Source organism: Etheostoma cragini, chromosome 4 (genome assembly GCF_013103735.1).
Source record: "Etheostoma cragini isolate CJK2018 chromosome 4, CSU_Ecrag_1.0, whole genome shotgun sequence".
In the NCBI taxonomy this organism is placed as follows: domain Eukaryota; kingdom Metazoa; phylum Chordata; class Actinopteri; order Perciformes; family Percidae; genus Etheostoma; species Etheostoma cragini.
The window spans coordinates 20,620,372-20,635,154 of NC_048410.1; the positions used below are offsets into that span (position 1 = coordinate 20,620,372).

The window sequence follows — 14,783 nt, forward strand, 5'->3', positions numbered from 1 at the left end:
CCGACGGTCGGCCCACCACTTTGTTCATACTGAAATAACTCTGCAACTATTGGTATTTGACATTGAACAGGCATTCATGGTCCCCAGCGGAATGAATTGGAATCATTTTGGGGATCCCTTTGCTTTTTATTTACTGCCATCATCAGGTCAATGTTTTTATTGGTCCAATACTTTGATTTAAGTCCAAATATCTGAATAGCTGATGACATTTAGCCTCAGTTGTACCAAAGAGGTTATAATAATCTTTGGTCGTACTTTGTGTTTAGTGCTAGTTCACAGATTAGTGAACAGAATGTGCCTTTGAAACATGCTAACAAGGTAAACTGTGATGGTTCTTTAGTGAACATTGTACCTGCTAAACATGTTAGCATTGTAATTGTGAGCATGTTACCATGATAATGTTAGCGTTTAGCTCAAAGCACTGCTTTGCCTAAGTGTAGTCTCAGAAAATAATGAGAGAAGATAAGAATTGGCAGGATGTTTGACTGACAGAAAAAAATTCCCATTTGCCTCTCCGTGAAACCTGTTTATGTCAATCCAATTAATGAGTTTACTGAGGAAGTACAGGAAATCTGTTCAGAGAGACAAGCAGGCGTCTGCACTGACAAGGCGAGACTCATGACAAGAGTAATGATGTTCAATAATCCAATTTAACTGATTGTTCTCTAAATACCAAACCATTTAGGACATCAATCTCAGACTGAGCTGGTGATTTGATTAGTTATTCACTAATAAATAAGTTAGCAGCCCCTGAAATGATAGCCAGATGTTGATCTGATTTTTTTTTTTTTTACTACAAACTACAGTTTACAGACCAGTTTGCTTTCATTTAAATGTGTTGAAATGCATACAGGCAGTGCTGGTAACCATACTGAAGCATAGTATGCTAATACACACATTTGATTTATGGGAAATGTATTGTGTTGGGGGATTAATAAGTTGGGTTTGTGATTCTAGAAGCCAAAGAAAATTAAAAATCCTCATATGTGAGTAACAGCAACTTTTAACCTTGTAGAAGAACTGTTTAAAATGGTTTTCAAAGCAAGTCATTCATTCTAGGGTTGGTTTGTGTGTGTGTTTGTGTGTGTGTGTGTGTGTGTGTGTGTGTGTTTGTGTGTGTGTGTGTGTGTGTGTGTGTGTGTGTGTGTGTGTGTGTGTGTGTGTGTGTGTGTGTGTGTGTGTGTGTGTGTGTGTGTGTGTGTGTGTGTGTGTGTGTGTGTGTGTGTGTGCATCAGGACTCCTCAAAGGCAGTGTCTCTTGGTTTGTGGATGGAGGAGATGATTTTCAACCTGGCCGACTCAAGACTTTTCTTCAATGACTTGGAGGTGAGTTTTTAAATTTGAATGGCTGACTTACAAAAAGTGTGAGGGGAGCATGTTTAAAAAATGTCAGGATAAAATTAGTTTTGTTAACCTTTGTCCTCATAAACTGGTATATTGGACAACATGCCTTACTTCACACGAACACCTTACCACTTACTTGTTTCATATCCCTCTTCCAGAAGTCTGCATCTCAGTTTTTTTTGCACTTTGAAACTTTCTTTTTCAAAGTTTTCTTTTAGTTTTTTTTTTTTTTTACTTAAATATATTTCCAGTAAGATGGAAAATAGCAGCAGTAGCAACATATCCAACAGCAAAAGCTGGCATACCAAAAAAAAGAAAAACCTTCACCGCAACAGCGTAGCAAGAGGTTTGACATTTGGGTTTTCTTACCTGGCATAAAGCACAGTGGCGGTCATTGTAGAAATCCCCTCACACAACTTCTATCCTGTATTTATACAACGACAGCATTTTCAAAACAATTTCCCCTCCTTAGTTGAGCAAGAATATTTAAAGGAGGGGTTGTTAACTGCTGGCATAAGTTCTCTTACAGTTAGAACATACTTGCTGTTATCAACAATAACATAGACATTGATGCAACCTCTAAAAACGATGACTCCTCAAGAAAAACGTCAAGTGGTCATTAAAATGCAGTTTTACTACCTGCTAGTGAGTGAAAAGTTCATAATATGTTACTCTGAATTCCTTGGCCTTGTTCTGACAAAGAGAGAGAGAGTGAGTGAGAAAGAGAGAGAGAGAGAGAGAGAGAGAGAGAAAGAGAGCGAGAGAGAGAGTACAACAAGTACACTTTGTGCTGTAATTATAGGTATGTGTCTGAGCATCCAACAGGGAAATTAGTCAAATGGGAGGAGGAACAGTCAAGAGGAGGGAAAGGAGCCAACAAAGCCATTTGCAAACCCACTTCTTATCCCCTCTTTTGTTGTCAAGGCTCAGTAAATCTCTAAAGCAATAGGCCACAGCGGGTTGATAACTGCTGTTAAGTCTTGAGGGACAATTATCTTGTCCTACCAATGTCAGTGGCAATAACCGTAATACCACCAGAACATCTCATGGTTGTGATTGGCATGCCTGCCTAATTAATCAGGTCCAGATTTTCAGTTGAATTTTTTCTATTGAACAATAACAGATAATAGATTAGTATGGCTGTTAAAACTGGATTGAAATGAGAATGCTCTGCAGGTACTGAGTGGAGCTGCTCTGGGTTTCAGTTTAAATGTGAAGCTCTAAAGGGTTCATTTGTATTGCATGGTCAGTAAAAGCGGCTTAGCAGGGGCGGATGGCACCTGAGTGGGAGGTGGGTTTCAGCCCCTGGGAATTGAGTTATGTAGAGATGGAGGGAAGATGAGGTAGCGTCTCCGTCTGGCTTTAAGATGGCTGAAAGGTGATAGGGGACCGTGTCTGTCCTGGGTCTCTGCGTGACAAGTAGAAGGTATACTAGGACTCAGTTTTTGCAAAAATGTGTGCATGGTTGTGTATTATGTGTATGTGAAAGAAAGATGGCTGTGGGCCTTACAGGGTTTTACGCTTGACTAAAGACAAGGACTTGAGAAGGATTTTTGTATTTTTAAGAAGACAGTCATTGTTAGACATACTCGTGTGTTTCCTCCTAGCCGACAATGATTGATTTATCCTTCTTTCTTTTTTTTTTGTCCTACGTATCCATTCTTAATAACTGTTTTTAAGTTTAGGATTTAACTGCATATTGCTAAAGGTGCGTTGGCTGTAGCCACATGTTTAAGCTACAGTGTGGTTTAAATCCCTGCGGTTTGATGTTTTGCATTTAAGTCCAATAGAAAAGAACAACATGTACACTCTGCTTGTCAAAGACAATGGGCCTTTCTTCAGTGAATTACACACTTAAAAAAAAAAAAAAAGCAGATTTACTTTACTTTAATTGACAACGTAGTTACACCAGATTTGCATAGCCAGGGTGACTGTCCTGTGGCTCTGGTGCCTCGCTGTCCCGTGTCCCGAAGCCTTATTTCCTGCTTCCTTGTCTTTTTATTATTTGTGTAGCTGCTGTCAATCTCGCAGGCTCCCCTACAGAGGAGAGACCTGCCTGTACAGGGCTCCACTCTGAAATGGATCTCTTGACATATCCGCTCTCCTTTTCATTTCCCAGGAATGTGACCAGGTTCATATTGATGACGTGGCATCGGACGACAACGGGCAGGACCTGAGGTAAAGCATCTACTGCGTTACTGTACTTAAAGCTCTGCTAAGAGACTCTGACAGTGCTGCTGTGGCTGGTGAACCAGACTTGCCCTCTGGATTTTAGTGCACAGGAGGAAAAAAAGTATAAAGATGAGACAAAGAGTTTGTGCGCATCTGTGTGTGTTCATGCATGCAAGCATGTGCATGTCTTTTATTTTCCCCACTTCCACAGCCATATAATATGTCACAGGATTATTCAACGCTTTCATTTCTCATTAGAATATCTCTTTATCATTCCCTCTGTCTCCCTCAGTCCAGACATTTTATTGCAAAAACTTGTTGAAGTACTTTAGGATGGTTTTCGGAGTGATTTGAGAAAGAGCCAGACTTTACCAAAGTACTTTTTTTAAGTATTAATTTTATTGCACTTGGCCATTTTCATTCTCAAAGATGATTTTATATTTATCCTAGCCGTGCTGAATTTATATACTTCATGACAAAGCTTTTTCATTCGTGGGCTGAAAATTGCTGTCCTCGGCTTTCCTTTTACAGCGTTTCTTGTTTCTGAAATGTTTGTGGTTGCACTGTTCAATGTGCTTCTTAAATTTGATTAATGGTTTAAGCAATGTCTTCATATTCATAACCTGAATACCTTGACTCAATTCCTAAAGCTAGAAACTGTATCCATGATTATAGTTGTAGCAGTTCTTTGAGCATCCCCCAAAACACTGATGATCATGCTATTATAAGATGCTCTGGAAAAGTGCAGTTTGTGTCTTTATGATCTAAATCCTGACTGTTTCCTGTATTGTGATCCTGCAGCACTTACAACTTCGGGTCGGACGGCTTCCAGAGCCCAGCGGGGGCAGGCTCTCTGTGCCTGGGGTCCGGGGTTCACGGAGGGGTGGACTGGATGAGGAAACTGGCTTTTCGATACCGCAGAGTCAAGGAGATCTACAACACATACAAGAATAATGTTGGCGGTAAGCTGTCATGCCATTTTATGTAGCACTGTTCTGTAGGCAACCTAGGTATTTAGATTAGTGATTTGCTTTTAGGTTTAATAAGGTTCTATGTGGTTTTCTACCAACACCAATAGAACAAATAATGACAGAAATTAAGTAACAGTACCATATAGTCCTGACTAATATCCCTATAGACAAATACATATTTATTACTCACTGCTAGAGTTCAATTTGAACACAGCTCAGCTTCAGACCACAGTCAGTTTGTCTGGGTTTTCCCTTTTTTGTTGCTGGTATCAAGTTATACAAGCTTCCTGTTGCAGTAAACTACATTTTGTCATTTTGAAGCTTATGCATCAACCAAAGCTCTACTAGTGATTAAGAGTGATAAACACCTGCTCCTTCCAAGAGGAATAGTTGAAGAAAAGAAAAATCAATAATAATGATAATAATAATAATAATAATAATAATAATAATAATAGGGTTCATTATTACCTATTCAATTAATTGGATCATGATGTAGTAAAAAAGCTGAAAGGAAGGACACAGAAAGCTTAATGAGTCAGAAGTTGTTCTATATGGACCCCTGTGCACGGCTGATTACAACAGGCTGCTTTGCCTCTGCTGGAAAACATACAAGTCTGTGGTTTTGGCTTGAGGATGTGTGAGAATCGTCCAACCAAAGATTGTAAACAGCCCTGCTGTCAAAATAAGGTCTCAGTTAATTAGATTTCTTTATGCATTGCAGCTGTACGAGTCCTCCCTATTTTGTTTTAAAGACTGACCATCAAGCTTGTTCTTCTCCCCGATTGGCAGGTTTGCTGGGCAGCCCCAAGCGAGAGGAGTGGTTACAGCTGAGGAGAGAGATGGAGGTTCTGACTGACCTATGGCTGACTCAAGCACTCAAATCCCTGGCTCTCATCAACTCCAGGTCAGTTCATGCTGCCATGGCTTAATTAGGTCAATCAATCCATCCACTGATTATTCACATGAAATCATATAAAATACAATTTCAGTTCAAGAAAGTTCAGTTGCTGTTATCCTGTCAGTTTCTACAATGTTTCCATTAAAAACATCAAGAATAATATTAAAATAATAATAAGATATCTATATGATGGGGAGGGGGGGCGGGGGACCTTATGTCGATTCAAGTTATGATTTTTCTTTGTATCCCATTCCCTTGGTCAGTTCCGGTGTGTCATTTAAAGTGTGTGTTGTGTAAATGTGTCTGTCTTGTCCTGTTCCAGGCCTAACTGTGTGAACGTGTTGGTAACCACCACCCAGCTCATCCCAGCCCTCTCCAAGGTGTTACTCTACGGTCTGGGCTCGGCTTTCCCCATAGAGAACATATACAGTGCCACCAAGACAGGTGAGGACAATTTAGGGAGAAAATAAGAATACTTATAAATTAAAGCTACTATCTTATTATTTTAAACTCTGATTTTCCCTCTTTTCAAAGGCAAAGAGAGCTGCTTTGAGCGTGTCTCTCAGAGGTTTGGTCGGAGAGCAGTGTACGTTGTGATAGGAGATGGAGCCGAAGAAGAGTCTGTGGCCAAGAAGGTAAAACTCCCAACTCAATTATTTTTATGACTGTGTCTGCTGAAAAATGCCTCAACTAATCAGTCAGGATGCACTCGATTTCTGCAGCTTTGTGTCTTAGTTTGTGTTGTTGTTTTTTGTCTAATCTTTGCACTGACAAAGTAAGACTTCTTCCCCAATTTGGCAGTTCAGCTAATATTTTTTCAAAGTTTTTCGCATTATAGGCCAACATGTTATTCACATGTACTTTGTCACATACTATAATCCCCCTCCGAGCCACAGTCCATTACGTACATCTGCACTGCATCTGCAGGAGCCAGAATGTGCCCGCCTCACATTGAACCAGCATATAATTTTGATTTTGTGTTTGTTTTCTCAGAAGAACATGCCGTTCTGGAGGGTGTCCTGTCGAGCCGATCTGGAGGCTCTGAGCCATGCACTGGAGCTGGACTACCTCTAGAGGGCGCCAGCTGTCATGCGCTGCTCTTCCGCCCAAATCATGAAAAGCTCCTGAACTCCTGAGTGCAGCTTGTAGGTGAAGCTGCCCCGAGAGACTGATTCAGAGTCAGTATTGCTATTTCAAGGTTTGGCGAAAGGCCTTTGATTCCTAATGAGCACCCACGTGGACAATTTCACTTTAAAGCCAAAGGAACTGGGATGATTTCGAAGCCAAAAGTTGTCGTGTATGTATGACACATAAACATGAGGCAAACAGTGCTGGACCAAAATAAAAGACCAAAGACACATAAGGGACCAAAGCTTCATAACTAACCCCAGGGAACTATGGTTAATACTGCAAATACTTTTTTACTCTATCCTTTCTTTAATTCAGTTCATCTCAACTTTATGAAAGGTGTCACTAAATGCAAATATCCTGTTTATTAAACACAGTAAGTATGTCTGCATGGATGAAAAGATGAGATTTTTTGTTCGGCTGTGTGTGTTTTTTTTATTTGTTGTGAGGCTAAACCCATTTTCCACTGACCAATACTATTTTAAAGATAACATTAGAAATAGGACTTCAAGTTATGATGTTACATGGGATTCATTTTAACTTCATTATTATTTTAAAACTGATTTATTCATGCTGGCTAGACAAATTTCAGATATTCTCCTCATAGGTAGAGGCTGTTGCAAATAGTTTGATTGTATTTTAACATTTAAATGTGAGCTATTTATTATTGGTTACATTTTAAAACACAATGAGGTATAAACAGTTTGGGAGCTCGGCATAAAAATATCCCCTTCAAAGACTAAAGATATGCTTCTGTAGCAATGTTTCGATAAGATGTTGTCTTGAAGATGCTGTAATATGTAGCTGGTGCTTGAATCCTCACATTTGATTATGGGATGTATATGTTGTCATGTTTTAACGCTCCTTCTTCTCTGTCCTTCTTTAATTTCCTAATAACCTGTTTGTAATATAGATGAACTGGTATGGTTGTGCATGTGCCGATTACACCGCCTGTCAGCTTAGCTATGATTTGTATATAATGCTTTATTGTCGATTTGTTTTGATAGGCGGTTAAAATAGATGAATGAAATAAATTAATTGCATTGTTGGGAAAGGTGAGTTGAGTTTCATTTTGTTCCACAGAGTTACTCAACCCAGAGGATGTTGAAAGATCTATGTGTGCAGAACATGTAATTATCAAGAAGTTTGAGAAGCATTTCATTCAGACTGAAGCACAGGGACCTTTTCTGAGGACATGCCTCCCTCTTCAGGCCAGACAAGATATTGCAGTAACATACATTACATACTACATGCTGGATATTTGACAGAAAAAATGGGACCTACAGTTTTTATAAACAGTTTTTATTTGATTGTTCAAACAAAAATCATCATAATTCATGTTAATGTGTTTATAAAAAAGTGTTCATTTTCATGGCTTGAAAACATAAATAGCTAAATAAATATTAATTTAAAAAAATGTTATTTACATTCACATTTATACCATACAAAGCAATATAAAAATGTATATATATACATGTTTCTTTCTGCAAATAATGCTGCCACATGGTTGCCATCTTTTGTCTTCCATTTGGTGACTTAGTTTTTAATTTAACAATACATAAATAAAAAAAGACATTGACAAATGCTAACATTAGACATGGAAGTGTCCTACCCAAAGTTGACACCTAAGGAAAAAATACCAGGATCTAAGCTTTGAGGACGGAGACCATCTTGAAGCCTCTGATAGTGCTGTTGATGTTTGTGAGTGACAGGCTGGCCTGCAGCATCTTGGTTCCCACATTGCGGGGGATGAAGGTAATGAGCTGTTCGATTCGTCCCCCTGGACGCAGCGGGAGCATCCTGCAGAAAGAAATGGAGACGATATAAAAGAGTTCAGGAAATGTTTAAGTATAACTACTATTGCAAATGTCTGGCTACAAATTTGTTACTTTTGACGGCTAAGCTGTTACCGTGGGAATGTCTAAACTGTCTAAGCATAACTTTCAAGATTATATCTTATCCATAGCTAATCAGAGTCTCCTTGTAATCAACCAGCCTTTAATAAACCCTCCAGTGCCTGTACTGTAAATCCCGATCAGCACACAGCAGTGTAACATTATCCTAGCCACACCTACCTGAACACAAACCTAATTAGAACAATACAACTCTAACAAGCCAAGTCTTCAACAAAGACAGACTGTCATGTATCACATAGTGACACGCCTAGATTTAAACATTGCTCAACTCATTGACTTCGCAGCCATTCCTGATGTGCATAAACCAGAAAGGGGACATTCAAGATGTACTGTACATAAACAAATGAAGACAACAACTTATTCTCACCTGAAGTGAACCTTGCTCGGAGTCAGCCCTGCCCCACCCACAGTCAGTACTCCACTGACCGGCTGAGAAAACGGGTTGGTGAAGGCCACTGTGGCAGACTGCTCTTTGTTCACTATCAACTTTTTATCTGCGATCTGAAAAAGAAAAAAGTGTGTTGGTGAACCCTGATAATTCCCAGAAATACATATAAAGTGGGTCAATGGTAGTTCTGTGTGTTTTGTATGGAAGCTATATGATGCCTTAATAAGTGAAATTAGCAAACCAAAGAATTTTTTTTTTTATTGCTTCTGCAGTATCATATCAGATCAGATAAGTAAATATTCTAGATGCATTGCAAATAATGTTATTCATTATCCCTTTTGTTTAGCATTAAATATTTGGCTGTTGTTGTTGTTTTGCTAGAATTCTAAACAATGTCATGCATGTTGAACCATTTTCTCAAGTACCTGTATGGTGAGCTGTGAGCTGGCAATATTGAACTCCTCTGAGGCCAAGACCCACTCCTGATTGGCCACGTCCTCCAGGACCACTGCGAGGTTTATCAGGTCATCTCCCACCACACACTCATACTGGTCTGGGAGGATCTGCTGGTGAATAACCTTGGCTGGAAAGCAAGAGGTAGAAAGTCAAGACACAGGTATTTAAACCACAACAGTCATTCAAAAGTGAAAATGTATTTGAGTCGGTGGATGAGTGAAAAGTGGATTTACCCTCCATGGGGGCCAGTTGTAGTACACCGCTGGTTTCCCAGAAGGTGTCTGAGGGGCTGTTGTTGTATTCTTTAGCCTGGGCGTTGAGATGCAACCTCATCTTCTTGGCAACCTTCTGCTTGTTGATGACTTTCACTGTGAAGCGAACAGGTTCCCCGGCAACAGGAGCATTATCCAGGGTCAGGAAGACCAACACCCCTGTGGATGTGCCTGTGAAAAAGACATGAAGAAAGCCAGTGCGTGAGATGACGTGTGTTTAAACAGATGAATGGTCTGATTGATTGAATCAAATTGCTTAATTACCTCTTCTTAATGTCGAGTCCTCTGACCTTGTGGAACTTCTCAATGAAAGTGTTGAAGTCGGGCCTATGTTGTAGAGATCGAAAGAAAAATGTGAATATTTTTGCCCACTTCTCTAAATCAGCTAAAAAACCAAATGAATGGATTTCTGTTTTTGGCTCATACTTGTGATGCATTTGTAGTCTCCTGTGATGTTTTGGTGTCTTGGGAAACCAATAGCTTTGGTGCAGATGAGGGATCCCACTCTCTCAGTGTCTTTGCTGTGGCTGACCACTCGACCTTCTCTCACTACGAGTGAGTGGACGTCGGCGTTCACCTCGGCGTAGACAAAGGGGATGTCATAAAACTGGTCAATGCGTCGATCTTTGATCGCTTTGACCGGGGCTGGGCCACAGCAGAACACTCCTGGGATACAAGAAGGAAGAAAAGAAGATCATAGCTATATTTACTCAAGACAACAAATTCAAATCTGGCAAAGAAAGTGAAAATTTCTTACACACCTCCACTCCTTTGCTGGGGGGTCGGGTCCAGAACCTGCCAGCCATCCATTCCAGATCCCAGATCCTGTCTAGTCATCCAGCACTCCACCCACACATGGAAGTTCCTGTATAAAGAGAGAGCCCCAATAAAATATCAAAAAGTATTAACAGGCTTTTCTTAGCTTCAACAAACTAATTTAATGTCATGTATTTAAAATGTGTTTGATCATGTTTAAAAGTGAAATTAATACTGACCATATGCTGTCTTTGCTGTGGTTCAGCTTCTTCCCTGTTTCACTGTAGTACTCCTCAATCACCAGGTTGCCATTGGTGTCGTGAGCAGAGTTGAAGTTTGTGACGACACGGCAGGGAATGCCAAGAACTCTCATGACTGACGTAATAAAGAAAAAGAACGTTGACATATTGATGATCATATCTGAACATTGCGTGATGGAACAAATAATCCGGTATTTGAACAAGACTGATAAGACATCAAGCATGAGTAATGCTTCTTGACGACAGTAAGTCGTAATGTAGTAAAGCGCAAAATTGCTTGACTTCTTATTGTGTTGTGTGTGATTGATTCATCATGATATAATCACCTGTACACATGACAGCTGCAAACACCCAGCACTGTCCAAACTGGACTGGGCTGAAACCAGACGCAGCCCACTGTGTCAAGATGTCCCCACTCCCAGTCCACAAGGAGGGATTGACTCCTTGTTTGAAGTCACCCGTCCATTTCCCTTTCAGCACACCACAGTCGTCTTCACTGTTTATCTGAACATAGAAAAGAAGAGAAATGTAATTTCCCATCTTTGCACTTCAGTTCCCAAACATCATAAAGCAAGCTGGGGCATCTCACATCTCGTGATTCTGGTTCACAGTGACGGTTAAATAACCACTTTGATCGCCTGCTTTACTGTTATAATTACAGGGTGCTTGCATGTGACAGAAAGTGTGTGTTTATCTGCAGAACACAGCGTCTCAGTTCAAGCCTTGACATGTTTTTAATAAGCAGAAGTGACGCTCATGTTGTCATAGAAAGTAAACAAAAACCGGTGAAACAGAACACTGCTAGCTAGTGATGTATTCATATCTGAAAGGTGTGTTTATGATCTGGATCTGTTTGCACTCACCATGGCAGACACGACCCGGCTGACGTAGACGGGGTTGCTTCGGTTCAGGTAGTCCATCCTTCCGTCCTTTTGGTGCTGAGGGCTGACTTGAAGCAGATCCAGGCACGCCTCCAGAACACCGGGCTCAAACTAAAGAGAAAGAATTTATGAAGAATTAAGATTTTGTGACACTTTCCATATTTTAATAAATACATATACTTAATCTTTAATCCAACTCAAGGATTAAAAGTATATACTGCAAGGTGACACAAGCACTTTACTTTACAATAAAATGCCCACATTTTGTGATTTGTGGTATTGGGCTTTAAAAATCAAAGTGACTTGACTTAAAATGTAATCCAATACAACAGCACTGCAATAAATACTACATCTAGTTATTTCTTAATGGAAAAACACAGTCTCTGTTCAAAATTGTATACTAACATACTTTTCATACAAAGTATCACGTAAAATGTAGTTTGTAGTGTTTTTTTAACTGCATAGTTTGTAGATTTTGTGTACTCCAGAAATGCCTGGATGCATACTACAATAGCAAGAATTTCTGAGTATGTTACATGAGCTTGAACTGCCCCAAAATGTTTTGTGTCTCCTCAGATTGTGCAATGGCCAATGCTTCAAATAATCAATTAATTAATGGATAAAACGATTATGAATGATGGTAAGGGACGTTGAGGTAGAGTTAAGATACGCGAGTCATATAGGCTATACTGTATGTACTGTATAAAAGATATTTAACACTAAAACATATCACAATTTTCTACACACCCAAGCAGCACTTCATGCAGACTGTATTGTGATTATGTGTTGCCTAAGTTTACCTGAGTGTGAAGAGTCTGCTGGTTATGCCATGCTAAACGTTAATTTAGTAGGCAGTATTGTATGCAGTACTACCATAGTGTGTACAGTCGATGAGTACTATTTGTTGAGTATGTTGTTTGCAGTGTGTTAGTATGCAATTTCGATGTGTCAGCACCTCAGCTGTAAACAATCTGATGATTTTTTTTTCCTTATTTTATATTTGGCAAAGTTTGGATCCACGGATATTGTTTTTATACCTGATCAAAAGACCATGGTCTTGACACAATGTTCATAGCTGTCCCCACAAACAGCAGCCCAGAGTCGTTCTGGATGTACTCTTCTCTCTGGTCCTCAAAGGGAATATACACAGCATCCTCTGCAAGACATACAGCTGACATTAAGTACATCCTCACATAGTTACATTTCTGTATACACCATACTGTAAATACTTTGAGACTTCAGATCATTTGTATTCTTCGCACAGCATTTGTCACACCGCACATCCCCACTGTAGCCTACCATAGCTATCCATGAGTACATTTCTGTTTTGGTTTGCAAAGATATTATAAGCTATCAAATCCTTCAGAGTCTGCAAAGCTTTGAATGGACTTAATAAAGCTTCTCACCATGACACCAGGGATTGCAGAGCAGGAGGAATTGGCCAAACGCACAGGTCTTTTGGCTGCCCTGAGTGAATACACACAGCTGAAATCCATAGCAGCCCACGGAGGCAGAGGCAGGAGAGGAGATGAATATGGAGGGGTTCTGGAGGTTCAGGCCCTTTGGGTCCATATAGGCTTTCCATTGGGAGGAAGGAACATTCTTGGAGAATGTGACCGGCATTGACATGTAGAGGCGGCCTGAGGAGAGAAAAGAGTAACACAATTAGGCAAAGGGATTTTAAATTGTGTTTCACTGTTTGCATACAACAGTCATTCATCCCAAAAATTAAATCTAATCTACATATAAATCCAGACTACCTAGCGTAACTTTGATCCTCAGTGAGTCCGTCTTGGGGTTGAAGGCTTGGTCCTTCAGTTGCAGACTGACTCTAAATGGGGCTCCTCTTCGCACCACCAGGGCTTTGGAGCTGCTGAAGCCCTGTGTCTTGTGTCTCTCCTGGTTTTCAGATTTTTCCAGGTTGACATTTTGTATTTTCATGTCTGAAAATGAAGAAAATTATCAAATAGAGAAATTACTACAGAAAATGCAACAAAAAAAACTGTCAGATGACACAAAGAATAGAAAGAAAATGAACAAAAAAAGGCAGGCTGCAACAGTTAAATGACAAAACAGCAGAGCAAAAATAAAAGAGCTTACCTTTCTGAAGACAGATCTCACCTTCCATTTGTTAGTGTCTCTTTTTCAATGCAATGCTGTCACCCTCTACCGCTATATCAACCTTTGCCCCACCCTCTGAAAGCATTTCACACGTGGTAGTACGAAATTAAACCGGTTTGTTACAATTGTTGCCAAGGCCCTCAAGTCATGTGTACCAATAAAGAACGCCTCTCCTTTTTGACTAGGTCTCAAGTGTGCAGTTTTGTTCGTAAAGTAAGATTTACATGAGTAATCAGACACTCCCAATTTAAAAAGAAAGAGCTGGACAGGTTTAGGTTTGTGAGTTTGTTGGGGCGTAAACTCTTTCAACACGCTGCAATTTTGCACTATAGACATGCGACCTGTAGCAAGAGCAACGATGCTATTTAAGTGAGTAACACATTTCATTGTACCGTTGAGCCTGTACCCCCATGTGACCAAGAAAACTTGAACACTTACTTTGAAAGCAAAAGGGGAATCTGTTAACAGCATGTCATCAGGGTCAGATGCTCCCCATGAATCCCAGAAGGGCGGAAACAATGAAGAGGGCTTTACTCTTACTCTACGTCCTGGGTTAATGTTGCAATTTTACTTTTTCCTGTACAGTGTGTTTTGCTCTGTTTACATGGCTTCAATCATTCTTGATTTACTCATTCCAATTTTTTATCTTTTGATTTATCAGGTGTTCTTTTGCACACTTTCAGTCTGCTTGTTTCTAAACTGATTTCAAATAGGCTACTTGCATGATCATTCGTTGTGTGTAGATCTTCTGAGTTATCCTTATTCGCTTGTGTCATGTCACTCATGAACTATTTTACCTCTGTGTGTATCGTTCAAGGAATGGTCATGGCCAGAAAATGTGTTAATGTTGGTTGGTTATTTTCTATGATGGACATTTAAAGAATGTCTGTTGTCTATCGCTTTTTTACTTCTTCTTATTTAAGTTCTTTGACCTTCTATAGTGTATTTGGAGAATCTACCTCTTTGGTCTATGAGTTAAATCCTGGTCTGATTAAAACTTTGTCAAAAATATTTGTCTTTATTAAATACACTAGTTGTGAGCATCACGTAGCGTGGTGGGCCTGTTTGTATTGATTTGCTATTATTTACAGCTGTCTTCAAAGTTTGCTGTGCATTATTTATTGGTCCAACCCATAAAAAAAACATAAAATATATACAAGAATGCCAAACCTCAGACATGGTAGGTACCGTCAAGTTGCACTTCAGGAAGGAACCATGGTA

At 39.8% G+C, this 14,783-nt stretch overlaps 3 protein-coding genes across 5 annotated transcripts in view; 1 reads left to right on the forward strand and 2 right to left on the reverse strand.

Annotated features, from left to right (window-relative positions):
* The window catches only part of eya2 (EYA transcriptional coactivator and phosphatase 2), a 28,297-nt gene extending 20,731 nt beyond the window's left edge, over positions 1–7,566 (forward strand). For both annotated transcript variants that reach the window (XM_034869620.1, XM_034869619.1), the window contains exons 10-16: positions 1,236–1,325; positions 3,463–3,521; positions 4,317–4,477; positions 5,276–5,390; positions 5,707–5,828; positions 5,919–6,019; positions 6,378–7,566. In XM_034869620.1, the coding sequence (XP_034725511.1) occupies positions 1,236–1,325; positions 3,463–3,521; positions 4,317–4,477; positions 5,276–5,390; positions 5,707–5,828; positions 5,919–6,019; positions 6,378–6,458 (729 nt within the window). In that variant the 3' untranslated portion in view covers positions 6,459–7,566. The remainder of the gene's footprint in view (positions 1–1,235; positions 1,326–3,462; positions 3,522–4,316; positions 4,478–5,275; positions 5,391–5,706; positions 5,829–5,918; positions 6,020–6,377) is intronic.
* itcha (itchy E3 ubiquitin protein ligase a) overlaps positions 1–14,783 on the reverse strand; it is a 40,035-nt gene that overhangs the window by 692 nt on the left and 24,560 nt on the right. Inside the window, exon 25 of the mRNA XM_034869604.1 lies at positions 3,831–3,837. The gene's annotated coding sequence lies outside the window, so the exon portion shown is untranslated. The remainder of the gene's footprint in view (positions 1–3,830; positions 3,838–14,783) is intronic.
* tgm5l (transglutaminase 5, like) lies at positions 8,009–13,593 on the reverse strand. Of its 2 annotated transcripts, none has more exons than XM_034869609.1 (14): positions 13,542–13,593; positions 13,202–13,384; positions 12,848–13,081; positions 12,479–12,597; positions 11,424–11,552; positions 10,887–11,064; positions 10,540–10,675; positions 10,306–10,409; positions 9,971–10,210; positions 9,809–9,871; positions 9,506–9,715; positions 9,242–9,399; positions 8,796–8,929; positions 8,009–8,312 (listed from the first exon to the last, which is right to left on the reverse strand). In XM_034869609.1, the coding sequence occupies exons 1-14, from the start codon at positions 13,567–13,569 to the stop codon at positions 8,159–8,161; spliced, it is 2,070 nt and encodes a 689-aa protein (XP_034725500.1). In that variant the 5' UTR covers positions 13,570–13,593; the 3' UTR covers positions 8,009–8,158. The 2 variants fall into 2 exon arrangements, with proteins under 2 accessions (XP_034725500.1, XP_034725501.1); XM_034869610.1 differs by having other exon boundaries at positions 8,159–8,312; positions 13,563–13,589.